This window comes from Argiope bruennichi, chromosome 3 (genome assembly GCF_947563725.1).
Source record: "Argiope bruennichi chromosome 3, qqArgBrue1.1, whole genome shotgun sequence".
NCBI classification, from domain to species: Eukaryota; Metazoa; Arthropoda; class Arachnida; order Araneae; family Araneidae; genus Argiope; species Argiope bruennichi.
The window spans coordinates 86,996,455-87,018,012 of NC_079153.1; the positions used below are offsets into that span (position 1 = coordinate 86,996,455).

The 21,558-nt window shown below is 29.8% G+C and overlaps 1 protein-coding gene across 2 annotated transcripts in view; it reads left to right on the forward strand.

Annotated features, from left to right (window-relative positions):
• The window catches only part of LOC129963800 (alanine aminotransferase 2-like), a 37,924-nt gene extending 18,559 nt beyond the window's left edge, over positions 1-19,365 (forward strand). For both annotated transcript variants that reach the window (XM_056078365.1, XM_056078366.1), the window contains exons 8-14: positions 1,012-1,145; positions 3,018-3,126; positions 8,297-8,362; positions 11,511-11,666; positions 14,601-14,713; positions 17,483-17,573; positions 19,047-19,365. In XM_056078365.1, the coding sequence (XP_055934340.1) occupies positions 1,012-1,145; positions 3,018-3,126; positions 8,297-8,362; positions 11,511-11,666; positions 14,601-14,713; positions 17,483-17,573 (669 nt within the window). In that variant the 3' untranslated portion in view covers positions 19,047-19,365. The remainder of the gene's footprint in view (positions 1-1,011; positions 1,146-3,017; positions 3,127-8,296; positions 8,363-11,510; positions 11,667-14,600; positions 14,714-17,482; positions 17,574-19,046) is intronic.
• The last annotated feature ends 2,193 nt before the right edge of the window (positions 19,366-21,558 follow it).

A 21,558-nucleotide genomic window follows, 5' to 3' on the forward strand; every position in this document is an offset into this window, starting at 1 on the left:
ATATTTTAATCAATTCATGTTTACGTTACAATGAATCAAAACATACACCAAACCCGATTTAAGGCATGAGGTTGAAACGGTAGGTAGCCTCGAAGAAATTCCTTTTAAATCAAAATGTAAGCAATATTTGGCGTACATCGGAAGTTGGCTTATTTATTCAAAGTTTTTAAGTGTTCTTTTTAAAGATGTAGATTTAACACAGTGATAATAAAAGAGCATTAATAAAACAAAGATAAAAAGAGGCAGAAAAATACGAACAAAAAAAGACAAATATTGAGTGCTTAGTTTAAGGGAAATAATACTATACTATTAAAGCCTTATAAACTTATAGTATTTAAGTCACACGGTGCAAGTTAAATGTGCTGATAGAAAAAAAAAGAAAGTGGTATCACAGTGCAGTATATGACAACGTGTGACTACATGACGTTCAATTACATTCATTATGTTACCGTAAAATTATATGACTAGAGAATGTCTCTGTAAAAGAAGTCAATGCAATTGACTCTCTAATTTTATTCTTATTGTAAATCCAGAAATTCGGACATAATGTGAAATCCCTATTAAGTTAGGAATAATCAACAATTAATGCTTCCAACAGAGTAAAATGTAATGTTGATTTTGCAGCCAATTTAATAAAAATTTGAGATAAAAGAAATTTTCTAAAACCTAAATAAAATCATGAAAGGTTTTGAGAGATTTTATTGTGTTGAATATTATAAAAAAAAAATCTTAGACATTTCCTCATTTCCAAGAGCTTATCTCAGTTTCCTATTAAAAATTAATTCATTAGTTAATTATTATAACAAGGTATAAGTCAAATTTTATGAAATTCCTGTGAATCAATTGCCAGGACAAAAAAGTTGCAGTGAGTTTCTCTCAAATTAACATCTCGGTGCATTTCTTTTTTTATGCGGATATTGAATCATAATATCCAGTTTCTTTATTTCCAACAACTTATGTGTTGAGCATCCTTCAACCAATTATTATTTTTTTTAACTTATTTATTTGTAGGTGTATCAGGATAATGTATACGTTTCTGGCACCCAGTTTCATTCTTTCAAAAAAGTATTGATGGAAATGGGCGAGCCTTACAAGAAGATGGAGCTGGTCTCCCTCATGTCTGCTTCAAAAGGCTATATGGGCGAGTAAGAGATACTGTTTCTGTTTTTAAGCTCCATGATTAGCATGATTATTAAATACCTTTCATGAAATCTATTTTTATGTTATTTCTTATAAAAGTTTTCTGCCTTTTCTGAAGAATAGCAGCTACAGTTTTTAATGAATTGGGCCTAATCAATCTTTTCGTTTTTATATTGTGTATGCAAGGCGTCTTAAAATTATATATAGTCATTTGTTTAGAAGAAATAACCACAAACTATCTACTTCCGACCCACCGGTAAGCATACGGAAAAACTTGAACGACCGAACCACTGCAGCAGCAACACCAGCGGGAACTATGGTTGAGTCCTAAGGGCCATCACCGGCCACGGTACAACCCTTCCCTAAGGAAGTATGTCTCGTCATCGATAGGAGGAGACAGACGTCCACTTTTTCGTGTACCTACAAGGGTGGCAAGAACCAATCACCAAACCGGAAGCTCCTCATACTTAATTATGAGATGCCACCTTGAGGAGAAGAGATAAAGTTCCGTTTAGAAGAGATAAATACCAACAAAAGAAAGCATAATTATATAGGAATATAAGACGAAAGGTCCCCACATGCTGCAGCCTATATTGCTCATCAGCGCATAAGATATACAGTATCTTTATTGTGAAGGCATATCCAACACTTTTACAAATTAAATAATCAAAAATGAACTGATAAGAGACACTAATTTATTTTATAACGGAAATTTCGACAAATATTTAAGGTGTAACATTCAGTCCTTGAATGTTTAAATAAAATTATCAGACATCGATGGATTGATTCACTTATCCATGATTCACACCTTTCATGACCTCCGTATTTACTGAATTTTTTAATTCTTATTTCCTTTTATGGGTGGTAAAAGAAATAAGGTGTACAATTCACCTGTTATCTCAGAATCAAATATTGGGACAATATTCCCTAACATTACTACCATGGTTACTGCAAACTTTGAGTGGTATGTTTGATTGGCATTCAACAAAGCAACATTTCAGGAATGCATCATTTGCAATAGTGGAACCTCCTAGCACATCGATTTGACAAACAAAATGTGGATGTTAAAACTTCCGCTTATTTTATGAAATTGTCTAGTAATCTTCCAACCAAGTTTAAACTTCTTATTGCCAAATTATTTGTAATTATGTGTACCAATATTTCACTTGAGGCCATCTATCTAGTTGAAAAGATACTGGTTCAGTAATCGACTCTCGTTTCTTAGGTGGACTCATTAAAAGTATGGGATCGAATTATCTTTACTTCCATGACGAGACTTACCTTCCATTAGAAAGGATGTGCCCCGAGTTGCTGATCCTTAGGATTCATGAATTAATCCTTCCTCCGTGCTATAGCAATGATGGTCATTCAATAATCCTAGATATCTCTTGCAGGGCAGAGGTTTCAAAATAATTGTAAAAACTATTTAAATCTTTAAAACGTTGGGATGTAATTCAACAAAATATTTGAAATTAAGGCCATTTGATAACTTGTATTTCCATATTATTTTCATTTATTCAAAAAATTATTGCCTTGTGTTCAAGGCCATCATTTTCGAGAACTATTAGATAAATGTTGGAAAGATTGTTCTACTCAAAATAAATTGGAAGAAAGCTCTGTATCTGTTCAGAAAGCTGATTACCATCTTACATTTCTATTATTTTAAAATTCTTTTCAAAGTGAAGACATTAAGAACTTTTATAGCAGCAAATGGAATCTTTACTTCTATTCAACTAATGTAATTTTATAAACTAAAATAAAAATTCATCTTAATTATGTTGAGTAAGAGCAAGGTTCCAAGAAAAAATGAAAATTCATTCCGTTTCCAATAAAAATTCATCTATGGTGGTTATTGCTTACTTAAATGTGTTTTGCAGGTCCGGAGTTAGAGGTGGATATGTCGAACTGGTCAATTTTGGTCTAGATGTTAAGAAAATGCTATTCAAATATGCATCTGCCGATGGATGTCCTAATGTATTAGGACAAGTAAGTTTTCTTTAATTATTTCTTCTATCTTGTCGGATTCCGTATATTAAAAACCGAACTCTTATTACTGCTTATTTATCAAGATAATATTTTTTGCGATGTTCAGTATTTTTTTTAATGTAGATTGGGATTTGTTGGAGGGAAAGAATCTAAACTCTGGCCAGTTTTTTTTTTTTTTTTAATTTAAAAAAATATGATCAAATCAAGCTTGAAGCAAAAATCTTATCTGGAAAGCAGCAGATTAGATTTTAAATTTTTCTCATTGTTCTTACTGCCCATGACAGAGTATTTAGGAATAGATAAATTAAGAATATATAGCTCGAAAAATTTAAGAATACGTAACTTTTATTTTTAACCAAGATATAACTCAAGACTGTACCTTAACCATCGTAATTATATATCTAAGCAAGGATTATAATATAAGATTGACTTTTTGACTTTATTGCCTAATATTAAGTTACATATGATGTCAAACAATATTGATATTGTAAAGGAAGTTGCTTTTTTAAATAAATGTTTAGGTAAATAGTTAGATAATTTTGCAAAGTCAAAAGCAAAATTATTTCAAACATAAAAACTATTTGAACTAGGAAAAATTGATGGCAATTTTTTAAAAGAAAAGCTCTATTGCAACTACTAGAAGACAAAAAAGCAGTTATATATAAAGAAAAAAATTTTAAAAACAAAAACAATTCATTGAAATAAGAAAAAAAAAATTATACTGATAAATATTTGAGTTAAAAAATGAAAATGAAAATTTGTATTATCCTTCGTGAAAAATTAGCAGTGCGAGGAAAGCTTTGACAATAATAACTTTTTTTATTTAAAATGTCTTCAATATCTAGTCATAAAAATTTTCTCAGAAACTTCACAAGGATTTTATTAATTTGAACGTGTTTAACAACTCCCATATATGGCTTTATGTGTTTATTTATGACAAATTTAACTACATTCCACTTTTCGATATTGGTACAACATTGCATTACACTTTTGATGGGTGGTCAAGGCACAGCATTACGCATTTGGTTGCGCACCCACTTTCATTCTATTAATATCATCTCAGATGATTGTTTATAGCTTTGTTGATAGAAATAGCTTTTAATGTGTATGCCAAGTATGGAACAATACAGGAAATAAACGCCTATGAAACCTATTCAATTAAGCTCATGTTTTTCGTCTTTATCAAAATACAAGTTGAAATTTAAACAATATATATTTCAGAACAACATTTATCAGGTTGAGCAAGTTGGTCGCCAAAGGAGGCTAGTTTTATTAAAATTGCTAAGTTAGAAATGTTTGGGAAAAATTAATTCAATTATCTCTACGGATATTTTGACAATGCAAAATCCCCGGATAATTTTATTTATTGCGAACATTTTGAATAAATGCAATAAATAAAGCAGCGGAAGTATTCTTTCCTCTATTTTATTTAAATAATCTGGAACTTCCTTTTCTATTCTTTTTAACATCCTCTGCTTCTTCTAAATATACAACGGAGATGGGTAATTTAGGGAAGCAGATAACAAACCTTCAAAGTTCACAGAGGTTGTCCGCCAGAGTGAATGTCTCTTACTCACTCGACTTTACCTTGTAGTGACGCACTATGATGCGTTTTGTATTTCGTAATATATTGAAGAAAATCGAATAATCATTATAGCTGCCTTCCCTCCAATTGGTTCCAAAATTTTTGTGTTATCACGTTCCCGCAGGAGCAAATATACAGATTAACAAATAGTTTCCTTTTTGAGAGATTTGGCCAAAATTTAATACTCATCCAAAATTCAGATGATAAATTTTTATTTATTTCAAAATTTTGTACATATCAGCAAGTTTAATGTATCAAATTTCAATGTTCTAATTTAATACGTTTTGAGTTATTATATTCACAGACAAACAGACAAATATAGTTATAAAACTGTGTTCTTCGCTTTCAGAGATGTTCGAAAATAGAAATTCATTCCAAATCTGTGTAGACTTTTTTTGATATTGAAAATACTTTCACTGCACATAAATCGTATACGAGAAAGAAATTTTGTTTCTTGTGTTGAAGCGATATTTCGTCTGGGTTGAATTATGTCTTCCATAATAAAGGAGTTATCTAAAAATTAAAGTTCTAATCGCACCATTTCCAACTCTTTAACTTGGGTGGTTTATCCATTTCAACATATTTACTATGCCATCTAGACTGCCGGGACTTATCACTATCCACTATGCCAATTGGTCGGTCAGAATTAAATTAATATTTTTTCCAGATCGGAAAGGCTACTTTTACTTGTACTTTTTTAAGATTTTCTCATTTTTTTATGTAAAATGAAATCGTTGTGTTGTTCTTATTAATGCCGTAGATACTTGAAATTTTTTGACATTTATTAATTAGAGATATTGTTGAACGCTGGGATGACAGCCTTTGTAGATAAAAATCCCTAAATCCCCCTCATTCAAACAAACAAACAAATAAATGCCGCAGCAAACTCTTATGGATTTAAATAGGAAATCGCTCTGTTTCCCACACATCTACAAACTCGTCAGTGAGTTTTATCTTCCTTCATCGCATACCTCGCCTATTCAAATTCTGTCAATATTCCTCTAGTTAATTATTCAAGATAAGGTTTTCAGATCAAAGAAAATGAAGAATCACCAACTGTCTGGTATGATTTTCAAAACCACTTTCTGAGACAAGAGATGAGAGTTTGCCAAACTTTATTGAGTTCTCGTGTCTTATCAACAGAGATGGATAATTTTTTTTAGATATTTTTGAACGGTGCTGCTAATTTTCTAACTTACTAATATTTTCTAAATTTTGGATATAAAGTTCATCTTTAGAATCCAAGACTGAGTTCACTGCACTTTCGAAATTGAGCCACTGGATTTGGTGACGGAAAAAAGGTCTTTGCGTTTTGTTAATAAAACGGGATAATTCAACCAGGCAGTGGTCACTTTTAAATGTATAATTTAGAAATGATATACTAATATTTTGTAAACTTAAGGGAAAAAGGATAGGTTATATTTAGGTTTGAAAAAAAAAGTTGTCTTCGAGATATAGAAAATACACACTCAAGTTGCAATCTATTCTAAAATTGAATTTTCTCCTTTCCTAGATCTGGATCTTCCCAAAACTGGATGATGGATATTGAAATCTTCCGTTAAAAAATAATAGGGATGAAGATTTATATTATTTATTCAAAATTGAAGTTTCAGCGTAATCAGTAAATACTAACGATTAAAATGCAGCCCGATTGATAGCGATACGAACTTTCTATACTTCAACTTCGGAAACAGAAAGAGATATACTATATGAGATGGGAACTTTTTGTTCACCCCATTGAGTAGAGCCCCGAATGGAGAGTTGGCCTACATGCTCTATCGATAATTTTTGAGGCAGAGAGTAAGAACTGAAAACGACAAGAAAGTTTTTTGAAGTGCAACAATATAGACTTTCAAAATGTAATTTTTTTTCTCTCAAGACAGTTTTTGCGAAGATTTTGGAAGTTCTAATGAATGAGAAAACCATGATGAAATTGAAGAGAGCTTAATCTTTATCAATGTCTAATTCTGCCAAAAAATGTACCAAGGCCAGGTAAGAGGCAATTTTGATCACTAGAAAACCACATCACCAGAAAGTATTTGATCGCTACAATTCCCAAAAAGGTATCTGAAAAAAAAAATGCTTTTTTGTTACGAAGAAGACCATGATTTAAGCATGCATCCAAGCTCTCAATGATTTCAGATACGTCTGTGTTTAATTAAAAAAATTTTTTTGAAAGGCACTATTAAATGCTTTTAGATTGCTGTAATCTCTTGGTGAGTATCTTCTCGCGACTGAATTGGATTAAAAATGTATCTAGGAGATACATTTCAGAAATAAAAATTGAGATCACTTCTTTTTATTGATTAAATTCCTTCTTCAATTCTGCGATGTCTGATTTAATCTGTGTTCTACTTGGTTAGATTCACACTATATTATATCACTTCAGGTGCAAGCAGGATTTTGAAAAATATGCCGTTGGTTCTTGGCTTGCCAACTCGGAATTTTAATATTAATTATTTCTCTCTTTTTTTATATAGAGCATGATTTGATGTCTTTTACCAACTGATCCGAACTATTTTTATTATTTCGTACTCATGACTTTCCACATTTGAACTGCACTTGAAACATCGTTGTCCTTTCTAACATTTACGTAGAAAATGTCCGAAACCAAAGCATTTTTGACATATATTTGAGATTTCAAAGTATTTCCGAGTTTTTAAGATACGTCTAAATAAATTGATTTTCCCCTCATTGTTGAATCCACGATAATTGGAGTGGGAGTTCTTGTTGGTGAATCTATTTATCTCTGATATCGGAATTTGATCATTTTCTAATTTATTCGCAATTACCAAATCTGATAAATCAGTATTAATATTCTTAAAAATAAACTGGACCAACAATGAATTTTCTGTTAGAGACTTCATATTGGAGTGTTGTTGATTTGCGACAAGTTAAAAATATTCTTGATTGTTAAAGATACTTAGTAACAATAATATTTTCACTTTTTTTGCTTTTTGTTATATGGTAGTTTTTGTCTTTTTTTAAAGAAGAGCATCCACGTCACTTATTATTTAAAAACACCGACTTTTAAAATATTAAAACACCAAAATTTAAAACACCAAACAAAAGTAAATTTAAAACACCAAACTTCCTTTTATTCTTAAAATGTGATCCTCAGTAATTTACTGATCCTTTTCCTCAAAACAGTTGAAATTGTTCCACTTGAGGAGTTCCGCGAATGGAATGTTCTATAAACTGATTCCAATTTAAAGCAATAAAAAAATGTTACTCGAGAGAAAATAACATGATATGCTGTAAAAGACGAAAAAGGAAACTCACAATTTAGATTTCTTCAACAATATCTTCTCTTTGTTTATTTCGTATACGTGAAAATAAGCAGGGTCAATAAATCATAATTTTATATCTAATTATAAATTTTTTTTAATTTTTTAATTTAATTATCTATAATTACTGACTGTTTTTAATAATTTTTGATATCATCTATTATGATTTGTTTATCTTACATTTGATACAAGTAAATTAAATACCGATGCTTTATTACAATGGTCAACTGAAAGTTGCAATCTGATATTCTTGTTATCCTTCAATGCACATTTTTATTATTTCCTTTCTCATTTTCAGGCCACGATATATTGTATAATGAATCCTCCACAAAAAGGAGAACCATCTTATGATCTCTTCGTCAAGGTAGAAAGATTTTTTACTGTTTGATAATCCTCAAACATACGGTTATTTATTTATTTTATATAGTATACACGAGAATATAACCAGATATTTTTGCAACTGAGCAAATTTATATGCGCCACTACAAAAATAATATAATTTATACTGTCTTCTAATTATAAAAATGAGTGTGTATGTCTGTTGGTGCTTTACAAGACAGATCATTGGATTTAAAGCTACCAAATTTATCACTTGTATGTGTTAAAGAGTGGAAATATACATCTCGTAACAATTTTTTAAATTAAATATCTTTTTAATGTATTAATTTAATTACGGTGCTATTTTTTCTTGATTACAAAAAAAAATTCTTAACATTTATTAGCATAATTTTCAAAAATTGCTGAAAAGAAATTCACACCATTTTCCTAATGTAGAAAAAAAATGTTGGGGTGGACTTTATTTAATTTTAAAGACTTCATTAGAAGACATTCATTTATAATTAAACTAATCAATTTAAATTATGAAGTATATGAATATAAAAATATCAAAGTTAATATTCAAGCTGTATTAGAAAAATTCATAATTACTTCCATAGACAGAGCAGCTAGCAATTACGCAATCAGTTTCAAGAAATTCTATTTTTAAATTTCATATTAAGTGTTAAAAGCATCTAAAACCTACAAATTGAACAATTTTAAAATCGTTAATATTAAGAAAAAAATCTGCTTTAAAAATTAAATGTTACAATGCTAATAATGACATATGTATTGTTGTCTGACTTAAATTTAAAATAACCAATAAAATTTAGATTTACAACTTGCTGTATCAATATTTATATGAATAAATCCGGAAATGTTTTCTCAAAATAGCTAGTCAAAGAATTCTCCAAAGTCAAAGTCAATGAATTCTCCAAACAATAAAAAATAAAATTAATTCAATAGTAGCTTATGACTTTCATAATCTTTTTATGAGTGTCTCTTTAGACAAACTACATGAGGTTTTAAAGAACTATTTTTACGACTTAAAATCCTATTCAGTTATCAATAGCTAACCGGAAAAATCTGACCACCAACTGCATTTAGAACAATTTTATTTACAACAGAGAAGATATTTTTCTGTATATAAGATATATAATAGGGAACTTGTTTCTTCCTCTTTATTGGCTAGCCTATTTCTTCACTTCTTTGAAAACTCATGTTTTAAAAATTAATTCAGATTTTAGATACATTGATGACCTAACCTAAATTATATTTATTTTCTTGCTCAGATATTTATACAAACGAGCTAAATTTTATTAAAACAAATAATCGCCAACACCCTACAATATTTTTAGACAAGACAGCATAAAATATGATATTTTCGAGAAAAGAAATGATTTCTAATTTAGCGTCAATAGATTTATTTTTTGGAATGCTAATATATCCTACAAAATTTACAAAAACATCATTTTAAATCTGTCTATATGAGTTAATGAAATATGCAACGAAACAAACTCAATTAAGAACCAAATCAAATACTTAATAGATTACTTCATCATCAATAGCATCCACATTTCTATCTTTAAACCTTTAACCAATGTCTTTTAAGATGTGAGTAAATGATTGCATTTCCGAGCAACATTGGAGTAGTTATTTAAAATTAATGTAAGGTCATCTAGGTAAGTAAGGTTTGAATCCAACTTCGAGCCAGAAATCAAAGATCTCAATTAAAATACAATCCAATTAAATTATTAAGATCCAACTTAAATTATTATTTTCCTTTATTTATTATTTTCCTTTATTTATTATTTTCCCTTCATAATCGCACCAATCACTATTAATTTGAAAATTTCCCACATTTTATTTATAATTTATATTTATTATTAGTTATATTTTAAACTTCAGGTTTATTGGCCTTCCTCCCACACGGGCGATTTCGTTCCCCCTTCCCTTGGTTATTAACTTTCTTTACTTCTAATTTTGTTTATTCTTGATATTGCGCATTTGCCTTTGTATTTTTATTCATTTTGAATCGCCTTTCTATTATATTTATATTGCTTTTCCATCTCTATAACCAGATCTACAACAGCAATTTCGGTGAAGGCAGCATGATTTCACTTAATTGCTCGGTACCATCAACAGAAAATGCTGTGATTCCCTTTTACAATCCGCATTAATTACGGAGATTACATTAATTTGGTTATTCCCTGATAACCAAATTAGTGTGGAGTTCGCCGGATTTGATATTCTGTTTCCACTTTTAATATTGCTATATTTTGATAATTATATATATATATATATATATATATATATATATATATATATATATATATATATATATATATATATATATATATATATATATATATATATATATATATATATATATATATATATATATAATATACGATTGCTGTTATAAAGCTTTTTAGTGTTAAGTATTTCTAAATTTCTAATGTTGCTATTTTGCAATGTCAGTTTGATCACTTGGAACAGAAATTTACAGATACTCTTCATATATATCAGACCAATGAACCTTTTGACCAAAAACTTCTTGGGTGACACTGAAAAAATATGAATACTCTAGAAAATATATAAATTATGACTATATCCATATTTGGATCCGAGATTTGAAACTTTTAAGAGAATTCGATAATCGATCTTGGAGACTATATTAGCGGGAAGTACTTACACGAGTAGGAATTCGCTCTTCGTTTATCTCAAAGCGAATTCTCAATGAACTCTTATCATTATTCTGCTGGTACTGCTATTTAATAATGATTTGCTGTTTGCGTGTGTGTTCTTCATTTCTATAAGTGCTGTCTTTTTGTATGTTTCGGTTGTGTTTAGCTACTTTTTACTTTTTGGGAAATAAAAATTTTATTATTGACCTCGTTGGATTACTCATCATACACTTACTGGACGATTACCTGAGCAATATATTAGAAGAAATTTCTTGGTTATACCTTGAATTCCCGTCTATAGATTATCAAAAATTCACACATTCATAAAAGAAACTGTAAGTATTAAAAATTAGAAAATAAATAAATAAAAATAAAAGAACATTTTCAGAGTTGAGAATCTTAAAAGAATATTATTTGGTCTTACCATGTAAAGAAAGGATTCAATGTTATGAACCATCAATTTTTTTAAAAAAATCAGATCCAGAAAGTTAAGTTTTTAATTCCTTTCAGGAAAAAACAGCGATTTTGAAGTCTCTGAAAGAACGTGCCCTGATGGTCGAGAATGCGTTCAACCGAATGAAAGGAATAAAATGTAATGCCGTCGCTGGGGCAATGTACGCATTTCCGCGATTGACATTACCAGAAAAAGCTATTGAGAAAGCTAAGGTACTTTTTTCACCTTAAATTATACATGTCATGTATTTAAGAAATTATTTTCAAATTTTTAGAATTTGTTTAAAAGTTTATAATGGTTTTTGATTGGCATAGTATCGATAAATTGCAATATGCAGAATTAAAAATCGCGTAAAGCACTGTATGTTAGAAATAAAGCTACTACATCTGGCATAGCTACTTTTTGGTAATATATATTCACTAAAAAAGAATTTATGAGAAAAAAAATTTATTATTTTTAATATAAAAAAAATCTAATTCTTTTGATTCACATCGTCACACAAAAACACATTTTTACAGTATTTTAAAGTTAAAACATTAGCTTTTCAATGATACCAATTTTAATTACGTAAATATTTTTCTCTAACTTCAACACAATATTAATCATATTTAAGTGTATTTTCTAGTTATAATTTTCATTGTTTTAGTTTCAGATTTATACCTACGAGCACTGCACCGCACTTAAATAAATGCCATCTGTTCATATTCAGTCATTTTCGCTATATAATTAAGAGAACACTTAAAAAAATAAAATAAAATTAGACGTTACAAATCTGAAACGTTATCATGCTTTAATTTTTTTCATTTATTTAACTTAATTCATTTATAATATAAAATTCACCAATTCAGTTTCCCTTGAATATCTTAACTATAAGACTAATGCTAGTTAGATGTTTAATATTCATTGTTGTCTTTTCTGTTATAAATATATCCATCAATATTACAATGAAGTTTGAATATACGTCCTTAACTTCAAATTTCAATCCTGCATTCCCTGGGACTTTAATTCTACTGCACTTTCAATCGAGCTTATTTTAGTATTTAGAACATTAAATTGTTCATAATATACACTGACGGAAAAAAAATCTCAACACCAACAAAAAACTATTGTAGAGTAATGAAATTTGGACCATGTATTTATCTAGTTAACATTTTAATTGATTAAATTTTCCAAGATCATAGGTTAATTTAAGCTCAAGAAAATGCATTTCAAATGTAAAATGTTGTTACATTAATAACCGGTGTATCCTGCAGAATTTTGAGTGCAAGCCTGCAAAAGTTCATGCATTGTGTCATACAAGTGTCGAATGTTACTTTGTGGTAAGGAATTCTAGGCTTGTTGTACTTGTTATGTCAATACTGGGACGGTTAGGGCTGGTTGCGGATGAAGCAGGAGTTGTCGTCCAATAATATCCCATACGGGCTCAATTGGAGACAGATCTGGTGATCTTGCAGGCCAAGGTAACATGTAGACACTCTGTAAAGCATTTTGCATTACAAGAGCGGTATGAGGGCAAGCGTTATCCTGTTGGAAAACTCCGCCTTGAATGGCAGCTCAACAGGTTGAATTAACAGACTGGCGTACAAATTTGCAGTCAGTGTGTTTGGGATAACCACTAGAGTGCTCCTGCTCTCATAGGAAATTGCTCCCCAGACCATGGCCCCTGGTGTAGGTTCAGTGTGTCTATACAGTTTGATTGCAGGTGTTCCTGCTCCTGACCAACACACGGCCATCACTGGCACCAAGGCAGAACATGCTTTCATGAGAAAACACAACAGATCTCCACTCTGTCCTCCAATGAGCTCTGGCTTGACACTACTGACGTCGCAAACGGCAATGGCTTGGACTCTGTGGAATGCACGCTACAGGGCGCCTGACTCGGAGCTGTCCTCCAAGGAACCGATTTCTAACTTCTAACAGTTCGTTCTGTCATTGTGGTACCAACTGCAGCTCGAACTTCTGTCGCAAACGCAGTACGCTGCGCCACAGCCGTACGCCGAATATGGCGGTCTTCCCTCTCAGTAATGCCACGTGGCCGCCTGGAACTCGGTCTTCCTGAGGCAGTACCATTCCTTGACCACTGCTCCCAACCATCATTCAGAATGGATATACATTCCGGCCAAGTCTTTCTGCAATATCGCAGAAAGAAAATCCACCTTCTCGTAGCCCTATTACACGACTTCGTTCAAACTCGGAGAGCTGATAATAGCTTCTTCGTCTTTTTAAAGGCATTCTTGGCTAACATCAACTCATTACGTCAGATTTCGCATTTACAGCACGCATTTAAAGCAAACCTGATATGTAAATTCTGAGTGGCGCTACTAGCGCCACATTTATGCGAGAAGCACGAAATTTGAATCGATGTCATCTTTCAGATGTATAAACATGCCTACTAAATTTTGTTTATCTAGCACAAGCCCGTCTTGGTGTTGTGATTTTTTTTCCGCCAGTGTATATTAACTCTTTCTTATTCGTATGTTCGACTCAAATTCTGCAATTAAATTTAAACTAATTCCCTTTTGAACTAGTGATTGACATAGAATGGCCAAATTTGGTCCTTGTGCCATAAAATCAAACCAAAGGAAATCTCTATGAGTTAAAGACTTGAAACATTTAAATTGTGGCACAGAAAGGCCAAATCTGGAATTTGTGTCACAAAAACCAACCAAACACTTATGCGCTAGAGACTTTAAACTTTAAACATAGGTCAGAATTGGATAATAAAAGCAATATTTACTCGCTTTTTTGCCTGTTGGGTAAAAATTTTATTATCAGGAAGTTTCAAACCGATTGTAAAATTTCACACACACAAGCCGAAAAATCATAAAGCAATTATTTAAGTAAAAAATATTTGTAATATATTACTTTTTTTAAAACGAACTAAAAAGTATAGAACAATTTCTCCTAGCTTCATAATATAATTAGAACCTTATACAGATTGTCCTTTGATTTTGGGAATTGATTTTTGTGAATTTTAAAGATTTGCAATAATTATTATATTTTGATGTATTATTTTTTAATTATGTTTTCCGTTACTCTGACATTCCACTTTAATTTATTAGTCGGTTTTAAATCATTAACAGACTAAGTGCGCATTATTTGTATTTAATGCGAATTGCGACTACAAATATAAGTGTTTATTTCAGTCTTTGGGGCAAACTCCCGATTTCTTCTACGTCATGCAACTGCTGGAAAACACAGGAATCTGTTTCGTCCCTGGAAGTGGATTCGGTCAGTTGCCTGGAACGTTCCATTTCAGGTAATTCAGAAATTATTGTGAAAATAATACTATTAAAAAATTTTTTAGAAAAAGCGTTTTATTATTTCATTCAGTCTTTAAAAATCGGATTCAATAAAATCAATTCCTGGTAAAATGTTAGAAATCAAAGTGTTAGATGCCAATTTAATAATGGAAAATATTGCGTATCTCATTTGAGAAAAAAAAAATAAAGAAACCTCAACAAACGTAATATTAAAGAAAAAATGTGAGCAATAAGTAGTGAGATTGTCAAATGAAAATACTTGTCGTAAACTGAATACAATAGAAATCAATATCAGATTTATTGCTTCGCCAGTGGAAAAATTCAACGACATGGTGAACTCTTCCAGATAATAAAGATGCATTTATATTCCGTTTATTACGGATAAAAAAGTTCTGCAAAAGCGCCAAAGCAAATGCTTATAGTTTGGCATTAATCCAAAATACATTAAATTCTTAATCTCTATTTTTTTTTATAAAACTCGTGATCCATTTTACTTGCTTTTATATTTTTTGGCGATTTGACAATTTAATTTAGGAATTAAATAATTTAAATTGAATGATATTGAGCTTATAGGATTATAAACGACACAAGATATTTGTGTTTAATTTCAAATATATGTTTGAAGAAAAATATTGTATCAAAAGAACGTATTACTGTCATATGATACACGTCAAACGGAACGAAATTATTACCCCCCCCCACAACCAAGACATATGACGAAGATGAATAATCGCAATCGCAATAGCATTCGAAAACCGATAAAGCTCTAAAGGACATCGGCAATAGCCTACTCCTCCTGCGAAATGTACATTTCGTCATTAGAATGGAAGTAATTCAAACCTACACCTCTGTATATTCATCAGGATAGCGACGCCTGTTACTAATACTACATTATATAATAAGACAACAATCCGATGATTGAGACTCCAGATAACATTAGTTATATGACGACTATGACATCATGGGAATGAAGTCACTATATATGAATTTTATTGGCTATAAACAAAGAGAAATTGAGCATGTCACAGAAATGTAAATATTATTCTCGAATATATAGATGAATTTGAGGCTTTTCATTTCATTTTTACTATAACTTATATGCTATAAACAATTGCTGCAGAAATCGTTAAGATAGCGCTTGGTGCAAAAGTCCATCGAACTCGATAAGGAAGCTTTATTCCACGAAAAATACGAAGCATAGCTAGTAAAAGAACAGTCAAAGCTTACACAAATAAAGGCGCTTGTAGAAACTAATAATACAAGCAGAAGCCGATAGCTAAATAGCTCAGAGAGCTGGCTTTGCGATCAACTCTCCAACATCGACCAATATTCAAAGGAGAGAAATGAATCCAGGAATCTTCTTCTTTTATAGTTCCACAACTGGGTATAAAGTTTTCAAAAATTATCTCGACTCCCTAATACTTTTTACATTTCATAAAATCTCTATACTTTTTACATTTCATAAAATCTCTATACTTTTTACATTTCATAAAATCTCTATACTTTTTACATTTCATAAAATCTCTATACTTTTTACATTTCATAAAACTTTTATTTCTAACATCGAAATCGTCGTCAAGTCACCAAATGGTCGTCAAGTTTGTCGCCAAGGCCAGGGGTCATTCACCGGGCAGCTACTCAGTATCCATTAGAAATATCTGTGAAACTTTCTTCCTTATTATGAGATTATTTGTGCAGTAAAGCGATACTACAGACTCCCAACACTATGCTAAGTGTAATAAATCGCTGTTGCTTTTACTCAATACTAGTCGCCTTAGGCGACCAGTTGATTCGGTGGGGATATTGGTTACATTTTATTTCAGATAAATCATTTAAATATTTTATGTCCAAGATTCCGCAAAATTGTCTGACATTAAGACCATATTATTTTAACTGTCTTAATTAAGTTATGTTTATTATGTTATAAATGTGTATGAACCGTTCTAATGGAAACAGTCCAGTAACATCATAGCACTGTTAAAAACGTAAATTTCAGATTTATCTATTTTAAAAATTTTGTGATATTTTAGCTTCACTTTTTTATTTCCCTTGTAATCTTTTTACTTGTCTGTAAAAGTCTAAAAATAAATTATAAAACAGAATTCTTTTTCTTTAATTCTCAATAACGGAAGAAAGTATACGTTTAAATATTTTATGAAAGAATGAAAACGGTTTGAATTTTAAGGCAACAATATAATCTATTGTTGGAAATAAGGCGAAAAGAAAAATACTAAAAATAAAAAAATACGAAAATTCGCACGCTTATTAGATTGGTATCATTTATAAGACAAATTTTTAAATTTTGAAGAAGTGTAAAAATTTTTTTCGCAATAATATTTCCAGAAATTATTACGGAAAAATGGAAAAAAGTCAACTGATTTTTAATTGAAATTTCGAATAATTTCGAATAATTTCGAGGTGCACATTCACAACCCTAAAAGATGTGCCAAATTCGATAGCTATTAGTCTAGTTTGAAGAACACCAACAATGGATTCATTTTTATTGTTAGTAGTCTTTCGATTATGCGTATTAAATGTTAGATAATCTACCAATTATTCTTCGCGAATTATTGGATTCATTCTGCTCCATATGATTCTTCAGCTAAGGCTTTAAGCAGATAGTTCTAGTATCTTATATATGCAATTTCGATGTTTTTCTTGAAAAAGGTAATTTATTTAGCTCATGTAAGTAAATTACCCTTTTCTAATTATCAGTAAATTCATTATTTTAACACGACATCAGAAGAATTATTTCTTTTTTTTAGGACAACCATTCTACCTCAACCGGAAAAGCTAAAGATTATGTTGAAAAAATTTGAGGAATTTCATAATAAATTTTTGGAAGAATATAAATAGGTAAATATTTTTTCTTTTTCAATTACAGTAAATTTATGATTCCAAGATAGGGGTAGAGAATTTCCAATAATTTAATTTGTATGCTATTCATTTATTTCCCTACTGCATAAATCCATTTTTGCGTACGAGTTACCAAATTCCTCTGGCTTCAGAATATTTTAATTATGGTCTAGTCAATTCTATCGTCCATGCTTTACATTATTACTTTGATTTTAATTATCATATTAAGTGAATCTATTTAAAAACTTTTAACTATTAGGAAGGTAGAAAACAGCATGTTAAGCTAATTAAATTTCCAAACGTTTTGTTTGTTTTTCTAATAATATAATTTTAAGACTTTACTTTTCTTCACAATTTGTTTTATTTGTAACATATTTTCTCCCGGGGAAGTATTTCTTTTACTTCCACTTTGCACAACTCTCTACTAGAATTTTTATTTTATTTTTGTATTATATATTTGTTTTTTATTTTGTATTTTTGTAGTTTTTTATTTTGTAAAAAAGCCGTACCATAATTACCAATCTATCATTCATTGAACAATTATCATTAATGTGCATTTTATTAGAAATTTGCATTTAATATGCTTTTCATGTACAAGTCTGTACACAACTTTACTGATTATTTATGCATAGTTTTATTTGCAGCTGTACACACGGATGAAAGATTACGTATAATTACAGAGACCTGTAAATGATTATTATTTGTAAATATAGTAACCTAAGAATAGAATGTCATTTGCATATTTATTAGCTTATGCATAAAATGCTATTTGCAAGGGGGAAAAAAGGCCTTTAACAGATACAGTAGTATACAGATAAGCAATTTTTTTTAGAGATTCAGCACATACCAGTAACCTTGTTTCGGTTCTCATCAAGCCAAATAGTATCTGTATTTAAATGCAATAAATTGGACATTTTGCATTTGATAAGATTATGCAATAATCCTGCCCTCGTAAAAAATGTTATTTACAGATTAAAAATAAATAATAAATTAATCTTAAATTTCTTTCCTAATTTTAAGGATTAAAAATCATTGGGAGTGGTCTTCTCCAAACTTTCTCGTATACTCTCTAATAAAATAGGCATGCCAGAGAACGGCTTACATGGCACTGGTTTACAATAGTTACGAAATCTTAACTTTTGGCACAAATTCCAGCATTTTTACTGCGCCTATTGTGTCATCCTTGGTCACGAGAAAATACGTTCATAACAATAACCCGGGCTCAGCACATTAAATAAAGAATTTTGAACATTCAATTTAAAATTCGACTTTTAAAATGAATTGAAATGCAGGTATGATCACCTGTATGCCAATAAATGTTATGGTATTTATGTCTATAGATCTGTCTAGACATTACAGATACGTTTGCATTTGCACAAATAGCACTTGCTTTTGTAAGTATAGGTACTAATTTTACCGGAATAATTTATTAATTGAAATTTAAATATATTACAAGTACGAATTTTTTTACAGGCAGTTTCAAGAGTAACAGATCTTCACTTTCTTATTTGAAGTTCTTTCAGAAAAGAAGCTTTATTTCATCAGAAAACATTTTATTCGAAACATTTGTTCGATTTATTCCGACCTGCGCATAAAGAGAGCTTGTTACATTTCTGAGACACGCATCAATGTTTCAGACATATAAAAAGTATTTGGAATGATTAACTAGTTATTTGAAATAGAAATTTGTAAGCTATTTTTCGGAGCAATTTTATAAAAAAACTGCACAATTTTATGAGCATTTTTAATACATAGTTGCATTTACTTACTTTTATGTTTAAAGTTGATTGTATCGTTGGCTCTTTTGTGTTATGTGGAAATAAAAATAAACTGCATTACACATGCGATTTATTTTTATTTGAATGTATTATTGACATTTCAATATGTTATGTTGAAATAAAAAAGGCATCAAGTATAATGTCAGTCTATTCCATTTCTTATACTTCACCAATATAAAGTAAACATATTGAATTATTTCTATACCGTTATTTATCTTCACATTTTACCAAGACAAGTGTTTAAATTATTCTAAAAAAATAGTAACAGACATTGGCCATCGTAAACTACTAATTTTCTTTCGATATTTGTTCCCATAATTCTAAGAATGAAAGGACAGAATTTTGGAAGAAATATCTTTACAAATCAGTTATCATTGAGATGCCATTTGCACAATAGTTTTTTTTATCTTGAAAAACATTGTTTAATTATTTTTTATCAAATCAAATTTTTTTTTATCTTGAAACTAAAATTAATCGATAGAATGTTTTAACTCAATTAATTAATTCTGGACCTAGCTGATTTTTTCAATTTCTAAACCACTGCCTTTTGATTTACACTAATCTACACTAACTCCGCTTGCATATAATTGTTTAATGCTTACATAAAATTAAGCAACGCATATGTACATTTAAGTTTTAAAGCATTTATGTTCAAATCACAAGAGGTTTTAACTTCGAATCTAATTACTATTCTAAAAATTCCGAATAGATAACATTTTTTGCGTTATCGTTTGACATATATATGTAAAAAATTCTCTGAGTTACATTCTTTCTTGTCTTTGGCTATATATGATTAGCAATGGAAAATACATGGAGTCTTCAGATTCATAGCAGCTTTTTTAAGATATCGAATATATTTAAAAAAAACTAGCAATGTCAAGAAAAAACAAATTAAATATTCTTTGGTTCAGATATTTAAAAGATTCTTTTTTTAAAAAAAATATTGATTGGAATCTTTTATTGCCGAAAAATTAAAATTAATACGGAAAGTCCAAACTCTTCAATAATCGAAGTCTTTGTAGCTGATGCTTATTTAAAACTGCTTTTTTTTTTTTTTTGAGAAAATTTTCGACAGACGATATTAATTTGTGATTAAGATTATTCTTGTATCATGGTTTTGTTCTGTAAGGTAAATATTTCAAACAGAATATGGTAAATGTCCTATTTAGATTGCAGGAATGCCACTAAATCTTGCCATCTAGTCCAAATTTATTTAGTAGGGCAGCAGTCATGACAAATTTATAAACCTCTGGATAATTACAATTTTTTTATTATGTTCTCTTTTCCATTTCTAAACCATAGAATAAGGGACAAAATGGAATAAATATCCTATAGAGTTTCTTGAAACTTATTTTTTAAATACATTTTGTACATATTTGAATGTGATATTAGTTTCAAATTTAATCCTTTCAAAGTACGATTCTGATTACGTGACTATTTTTTGAGAAAATCGGTATTTTCATTTTAAGAATTACTGAATATCCTAGATTTCAAATCAATGCAATTTTTTATTCGGTTTTTCTCCAATTAATATATTTTTAGCTATTTTATTTTAATTATTCTCTGTGATTTGAAAAAAACTTTGCAAGGCTTCAAAGACAAAAAAAAAACAACCAATTAATGCCTATTAGCAATAGTTTTTTTTTCTCTAAAAGGCTTCCCAATGGCTTCACGCATAGTTAAAGATTCGGCGGTAAAGATAAAATTGAATTAAGGGGATGAATTCGATAAAAGAAGGATTGTCAAATAAATGTTTCATTGTAACAATTATGCATTTTGATATCAACAAATACTAAAAAAAAATCACAGCAATCACAAAATTTAGAATTACTTGGAAATAAATAATTTTCGCGGAATAAGAAGCAATGTGAGTATTGAAAATACTGTCGAACATATAAATAAACGTATATTTTAAATATTTTTATTTATTTATTTTTAAACAGAATTCGCTTCGATAAAATGAAGTTAAAAATATAAAAAGAAAGACTAATGTTCTGCTAATTGGGCGCATTAAAATTTAAAAATTATTAAGATGTGAAACAAATCTAGATCGCACGATTAAAAAATTAAAACAACTTTAAAAGATAGCTTTTCTAAAGCACTATCGGAAATTATTTCGCAAGCAAATTCAATTCAACTAAAACTGCTGCGTAACAAAAATAAAAGTATGAACAAGCAAAGAAAATAATTTCAGCACTGGCAAAAGC